The 7,719-nt window shown below is 34.4% G+C and overlaps 1 protein-coding gene across 1 annotated transcript; it reads right to left on the bottom strand.

Moving 5' to 3' along the window:
- Positions 1-1,518: 1,518 nt before the first annotated feature.
- Positions 1,519-6,934, bottom strand: LOC115953184 (F-box protein PP2-A15). The gene is made up of 3 exons (XM_031070717.1): positions 6,322-6,934; positions 6,112-6,230; positions 1,519-2,290 (listed from the first exon to the last, which is right to left on the bottom strand). The coding sequence occupies exons 1-3, from the start codon at positions 6,631-6,633 to the stop codon at positions 1,828-1,830; spliced, it is 894 nt and encodes a 297-aa protein (XP_030926577.1). The 5' UTR covers positions 6,634-6,934; the 3' UTR covers positions 1,519-1,827.
- Between the last annotated feature and the right edge of the window lie 785 nt (positions 6,935-7,719).

Raw genomic sequence — 7,719 nt, 5'->3', positions numbered from 1 at the left:
TAATGCAATAGGATAATATGAAATCAAAAAGAACAAAAATTATAACAACTTAAAAACACAAAACTTAATCACATCAACCCAAAGTAGAGTTCCAAAAAATACAAAAATTTATCAACATAAAGTAGAGATGCAAGAAAAATAATTATAAAAAAAATCCACCAAAAAAATTTTGAGAGAGAGAGAGAGAAATAACTTTTTTTTTTTTTAAATTTATAATAAGATAATGAGAATAAGAAAAGTAAAAATAGAGGAATATAAAGGGATAGAGGAAAAGTGATATTAAAGTAGATAGTAGTGGGGAGATGAAAAGGTAATGGGAGGAGAAAAGTTGGAAAAAATATAATAATAAGTTGGGAAATTAATAAGAAGAAAAATAGTTTAAAATAAGAAAAAGAAGGTTGGAAATAAGTGGATGATGTGGTTGCTAATGTGGTCTAACAGAAACGTAGCAACAAAAAATACGACGCTACTTTACCTTTTAGATATATATAGGATATAGATAACTTGGCTTTCTTGTTAAACCAAAACCTCATAAACAAGAGAAAGTTCACCTTTTAGATATGAGCAAGACTTAACTACAATATTTAGGTGCTGTTCCTTAAATTCTCCTTTTAAAATTCTGCTATGTAGGTTTTTTCTCATGGGATGAAAATATATTTTTTTGTTAAGTAGCCACATAGCTGAATTTTAAAAGAATAACTTAAAGAACAACACCTAAAGTATTGTATCTAAGTTTTGTCATTTTGATATATATATATATATATAACTTGGCTTTCTCTTTAAACTAAAACCTCATAAACAAGAGAAAGTTCAAAATACGGACTTTGACTCCCTCGCAGTGAAACACAACATAAATTTCCACACGTTCCTGAAAACTAGGAGTTATGAGAGGTAAAGAAGAGAGATGGGAGATCACGATAGGAGGAGGAGGAAGAAGACAGAAGACAGAAGCCAGAGTAACTATTGCAACATTTTGAAAACCCAGAGTGACATATAAATAGTAGTACTCTTGCGAAGTGAGACTATAAATCAGTTGACCAATGTTTCTCCCCTCTGTTTCCAACAGGGAAGCTCATAAATTATCCTAATTCTATTTCAAGTAACACAAACTATAATGGTGGGTTATACATTGAATTTAGTCCACTCTCTCCTCTACTAGTACCGAACCAAGTCACCCCACTAGTTAAATGAGTTGGATCAATTCCAGGTTAGGCAAGTTGCACACATATTTTGATACCATTTGCCATGTGAAAGTCCATTAAGCTATAGGTAGACAAATAAAAAGAACAGCCCACGATGCATTATAATCCTTCACATAAAAGGTTTAGTCTTAAGCAATATTCATGAGAGGCATAAACATTCATTGTCATTGCTGCTGTTGAGCAATTATTTAAAACTAATTTCATGGTAGTTGGAGAAATAGAATTCTCTCTATTCCAAGTGAAATGGAGAATATATTCTTTCGGGGAGAGCATTATCCCAAGTCCCCTCCACAGATATTTGAATTTCACGCAAAAGTAAAATAATGAAAGCAAAAACACTGCCTTCAATGAAGCTTCAGGGAGGCATATACCTCAGATGCATCATAAGTTACAATGCTTACAGAAAGAGCTTAATCTTGTATGCAAAGGTATAGAAAGTAGACAAAACTGGAAGAGACAAGTTAGAATTACATAACCATAGAGGACACATACCTACTGCAAAAACCTACCAAGATGACATTCCTCAAAACAAATGCCTTCAGAAGTATAAGCTGTATAATAAATCACATCTAAGTCCTCTAGGATCACTGACATCACTAAACAATTTCACTTTTTGAGTATACGGCTACTTCAAAACCCCTCTTCTTTTACGGTCTTTTAAATCACTGGGGATAATAAATACAGAATCTACACAAAGCCCGCCTTTAGAATGTGTGCAATCTATCTGTTTCATGGAAAATCTGACTTCAGTCACAGGATCTGAGTCAGTAACAATGAATTCACCAACCTTGTAATCTATCCAGCATCCACGCTTATGATAGCCATTGATTTCATCATGTTCAGTGTCGTCTAAACAGCACTCACATAATGCCTGCTGACCATCCGTAGTAAATAACTCAAATCGTACTGGCTTGATACCCCAACCATGGGTATGCTCAAAACTACACACACGCCGTCCAAGCCTTTTGGAAAACCTTCCAAGATGAAGCCTGAATGACAGAGTATAGCTATCAGCAGGAAAGGGGAACTTTATCACTCCATCTACTTCAAACCACCATATTTGCTGCAAATAGGCCACAAGATTGAACCTGCAAACAAAGAGGTTCATCAAAGTGTAAGAGCATAATATTACACAAGATTGAGCAGAAACTATAACACTAAAGATAACCAGACTACCAGACATAAGTGGCGATTGAAAATAAGTACCTACTCCAGACACTTTCAGCAACCACAATCATAGTTGAAACAGGCATGAAGAAAATAAACTTAATCTATGAATTATGAGCAGATGATAAACTGATTCTTGTTAAATATATATGTGCCCACTTTTTGATGTCTTTAACATGAGTTCGAGGGGGGGAAATGAAAACTGATAACTAAAGAAATATCAAATAGCCTTCAGTAGCCAACCCAAAATTTTAGGACTAAGTTGGTTGTTACATCAAATAGCCTCAGTATTCATTAATAAAAAATGCCATATAGCCCAGCATTTGTAGAACCAGGCCTGCCCGAAGAACTTAGCAGAAGGAATAAGGAAGGTATTCCACAAAGAGCAGAAAATAACAATGGCCAATGTGTTATTGCAAGCCCATCCACCACTTGTGTAAGACCATTTTCACAAAGACTAAGAGAAAGTGACTAAATTTGTAGACTCGAGAATATGAAATGGTTTATATACATTTATAGCCCACTTATTTTCTTTACCTAAGGAGGCAGTACAAATAACAGAAAAATCCAGGATGAATTTTTATTATTATTTTTAACATAAATCTGTTGGGGTCATGAGTGACACTGTATCAGACATTACAACATCAATTAGGACAAGAAAAGCTAGGAAAACCACTAAAGCATATTCAAATTATTCACAGCCTATCCAGCAAATAATCAAATATAAGAAATTGGGCAAATTTTCCTCCAAAACAGTTAGAGGACACCCCCCCCCCCCCCCCCGCGACTCATACATGGCAGTTCAAATGACCATCGTAGAGTCCATCTAAACAAGTGACATGACTTGATTAAGAGTACACATAGATACTCATATGAGTCACCACATAGTTAGTTGGAGAAACCCTTCTCCAAAATAGTTTGAATGAAAAATCTGTGCTAAGAAATTAACGATAACTGATCAACATGAGTACTAACTTCATGTTACTTGTAACGCTCAGGCGGAGTTACAATAAAATAGTGTTAAAGAGAGAAAAGATGAAAGTGCCTTCCAAATCCTGAAAAGCCATCTGCAACTCTCCATGATGTTATGTATAAGTTCATAAAAGACAACAGTTGCATGAGAACTTTTAGAAAACTAAGCGATAAAGAATGCAAAAAGGAGCATAAGGATCATTGCCTTGGTCCCACATATGATAGCTATTCAGAATGCAGAATACAATTTTTCTTAACTCAGAATTTCATTTGAAAATATGGTTTTATCACCCACTTACTTTGAAAAATCAATAATTCACATGATAGAAGAGTTAGGGCCAAGAGAAAAGGACGCCTGCCATGCTGTTACCATTACATAAAACATGCATACCCATAAGACAACGACCAACCTGTCCAAAGTTAAAGGCTAATGAAATGCAAAATTTCTATAGTCTGAACTTCAAGCTCAACATCAAAAACATGGAATCAAGGACCTCAACAAAAAAGATTGCAGATTAACCAAAAAACTGTTCCAATCACAATGAATCACTCCTCACAACAACATTAGGCTTTTCAAATCAATATTTGAAACACAAGCAAATCTTTCTTAACATATTGATATTTATGAATTCACAATAAGTACCCCCAATGAGTACATTTGACACCCCAAGCAGCAGCACCAACTTCACCAGCATCTCAATAGCTTAAAGCTTAAGCCGGCAATCTTCCAGTCATATCAAGTTGCCCATGACTTATATTAGAATAAAACCTCATCACAATAAGAAATTCCTTTTTTATCCCAATGTGACAGAGTTAGCCATTATTGAAGAAGAAATTACCACTCACAGCGGCAAAACATAGCCATATTCTATCTTAGGACAGACTAGATTTTCCATTCTCTGAGAGGTTTTAATTATACAACAAAGAAAACGTTTTCAGAGTAAAACTGACCCTCTCAAAGAGTATTAATTAATAAAATAAAATAAAACAACAAAGCTCTGGTCCCAAAACTTTGGGGGCTATGCATCCTCAACAGACTAATTAATGTCAGCCACATTGTATTCTTCTCTGCTACTCTATCCTATCCAAAATCAATTTGTCTATCACCTCCAAAATTTACATGTCATTTTTTTTTTCAACTTTTACAAGTATTACTTTAGGTCTTCCTTTACCTCTTTTTATTCCCTCAACTTGAATCAAATAACTCTTCCTCATTGGTGCATTATTGCTCTCCTTTGTACTTGACCAAACCATCTCAAGCAATAGAAACAATTTCAAACTGAAGATTGATCAAGGTTCGATGTCATTGCAATCTCATCGTTAAAGTTGAATTAAATAAAATTGCATGCTTAAACAAAATTAAAGAAACTTTAAGTCAACCCCTCCCCCACCCCTCACAAAAAAAAGACAAAAAACAAAGAAACAAAAAGACTGGTGTAAGTACGACATTTCTTTGCAGTGGAATAGGGCTCTAATCAGTCACTTCATCAAGTTCAATGTGGTATATTCTTGGCTCAAACAATAGACTACAATTTTTTTGAAACCAAGCTATTTTATTCTATAAAAAATATAATTATTTAAGGAAAAAGAGTGAAATAATTAAATCTCATGCACTAAAGGAAAAATAAAAGAGGGAAAATTAAAAAGAAATAAATGAAACAAAGAGAGCCAATGGATGAATCCTGACCAGGCCATAATTAGGCTTGGTTGAAAACCTTATATCAGCAAAAATAAATAGGTAACCCAAAATTTTTAAAAATGACAATTGACAAGGTTCAACTCAGGTTGACTTATTCAAACAATTCAGAGAGGGTGCAACAATAAATCAATTGATTTAAAGGTTTTCTCTAAAACAATAGGTGAGGAAATCTGTACCCTTTCCTCTCCTCTTGTTTCCCTAAGAACACTCTGTACCTTTTTCTTCTTTCTCTGTAAAACTCCCAATCATTGCACATAAGTGATACACTGGAATAGAACCTGACCAAACAGCCTAGTTGGTATTGTCAGATTTGTGTGCTAACTGCTAAGAGATCAAACAAAGAGAAAGGAAGTGAAATAAAACACTGTTTGTCTGTTTGGGATTTCATATCCATTTTAACTGTTTGAGAGAATGTTAGGAAATCATCAGATAAAAAGAATTTTATCCCTTCAAAGTTTTAACGAAGAACTACTTACTTTGGAAAGCTTTTATAGTAATTCATTTTAACTAAATCCTCATAACATTCAATTCTAACCCTCTTACCAAAATAACCAAAAAGGTGCACACATCACCTCTTGAATGGAAAGTAATTATATTCTTGCCAAAACTTCAAAAGAAAGGTTGGCATTCATAAGGCTTATCAGATAAAGAATTTCTAACATAACCCAATAACAACAGATACAATAAGGTGAGATTAAACCCGCTTCATGAATCGCAGTCAACACTGAAAGTACTTCCCCTTGGGATAATTTTTCTTAAAATCCTTATACTGCTTCAACAAATTAAAGGAACAAGCAACATATTAGGCTTCCACAGGGACAGTCAACAATTCATCATTATATCCAACACAAGCCTTCAAAACTAATAAACATGATCCACAGAGTTAATAGAGCAAGTTAAATAGCACTCCATTTCAAGCATATTAAAACTTAATTAAATCTTAAACTTTATCCTAATTCTCAAATCAAGTCAAACTTCAACACTTACAAATACAACACTATCTACCACCATCAAAACCCTAATAAAACCTATATTAATAAATTTATATAAAAAAAAATTGAAAAAACTAACCTAGATTCTTCAGTAGGAATCCAATTCCAGTATCTCCGGTCTTCGATTCCGGTTATCGCCAATCCTCTCGCCGATATCGCCATGCAAACCCTTCCTGTAACCCTGTCCAGCCACACCTCCTGTAAACCCCCAAAGTCAAAACCCTAAATTTGCTCAAAAACCCTAAAAATTGAGCACGAGTTCGAGCAAGGAAAAGCGACAGTAGCAAACCTTAGTGCCATCGTGGAATGGAACAGGGCGAGAGAGCAGAGCGAAGATATCCTTCTTCGACAAGCTCTTGTAACTCTCCGGCGGCAACAGATCGAGCAGATCTTGATAGTTCGCCGGCAACTTCGACTCCCACACCGAGTCCGACGACGCGGCCCCGCGAAACGCGCGGTTCAGCCTCGCGAGGTTGCAAATCTCTGGCGGAGTCAGGTAGAGAAACACGCAGGCCACGCAACTCTCCGGTATGTCCCCTAGACCGGGACCCGAATCCAAACCCGACGACCCGTCCGCCAAGTTCGACAGCGACGCCCCCATCGACTCTCAGTCTCTCTGACTCTGACTCTGACTCAGTGAAAAACCGTCTTTCAAGTCATGGTTTTTAGAAGTAAAGACAGACCAAGGTTTTGTACAGAGTGCGAGTTAGTTTGTGTTTGGTTAGTGAGAAAAGAAAAAAAGAGGAGTGAAAGAGAGTCTGATTTTGATTCTTTTGCTTTTGATTTTTATGATTTTTTTCTTTTCTTTTTTTTCCAGGGAAAGTGTATTTTTTTGGTGAAGAAAGTGAGCTGAGAGAGGAAGGTGTGTCTTTGAGACAACATGCCAACAGCTGTGACTTTGGGAATTTTTGGTACATCTAGAAGCCAAAGGCTAAAATAGATAAAATATTGACTAAAGGGATTAATTCCAAAATTTTATGTAATAGATAAAATATTTGTTTTTAAAAAAATTATGGGCAAATTGGTAATGTTGTTGTTCTAGCAATGATATTAATATTTTTTTAAAAATACGTGTGCGTGAAAAAATATATAAAAATATGTGTAATATTGTTTAAACACTAAAAATTGTTGCTCAAAACACCCTACCAAACAGTCCATAAATTATTAAACCACTCAAATTCTAAATTAATTACAGAAATACATACTAGCTTGTTATGGGGCTCTTTTTTTTTTAATTTTAAGTTTAAAGTAATTTTTTAATTTGAATTTATCTATTGTTGGTAAAAATACATAGGAATAGATTTTTAAGAAATTAGCCTGTTTGGTAGAGAAGTTTGAGTAATGTTTTTTGAGTATTTTTGATATATGTGTGAGTGAAAAAGTTTGTTGAAATATGTATAAAGTTGATTAAAATGTGAAAATATGTATTTGAACCACACAACCAAACAGGGCCTAAAATTTAGAATTTGAAATGAAGTAAACTACTGAGTTTAGTGTGTGCAATGAGGCTTTTTTTTTATTTTAAGTTTAAAGTAATTTTTCAATTTGAATTTAGCTATTGTTAGTGATAATACATAAGAATAGATTTTTAAGAAACTAAAATTTAGAATTTGAAATGGAGTAAACTGCTGAGTTTAGTGTGTGCTAGTTTTAAAAAAAAAAAAAAAAATGTATCAAACGTGCATGA

Source organism: Quercus lobata, chromosome 7 (assembly GCF_001633185.2).
Source record: "Quercus lobata isolate SW786 chromosome 7, ValleyOak3.0 Primary Assembly, whole genome shotgun sequence".
Lineage (NCBI taxonomy): Eukaryota > Viridiplantae > Streptophyta > Magnoliopsida > Fagales > Fagaceae > Quercus > Quercus lobata.
The sequence above is the reverse complement of the archived record's forward strand: the minus strand, read 5'-3'. Positions and strand labels throughout refer to the sequence as shown.

What these genes read in the sequence shown, in the direction of transcription:
- LOC115953184 (XM_031070717.1), bottom strand. Translation starts at nt 6,633, where the DNA reads ATGGGGGCGTCGCTGTCGAACTTGGCGGACGGGTCGTCGGGTTTGGAT. An exon ending in CATTCCACGATGGCACTAAG is followed by an intron (nt 6,231 to 6,321) that starts GTTTGCTACTGT and finishes GGGGGTTTACAG; the next exon opens with GAGGTGTGGCTGGACAGGGT. An exon ending in ATTCCTACTGAAGAATCTAG is followed by an intron (nt 2,291 to 6,111) that starts GTTAGTTTTTTC and finishes CTTTGTTTGCAG; the next exon opens with GTTCAATCTTGTGGCCTATT.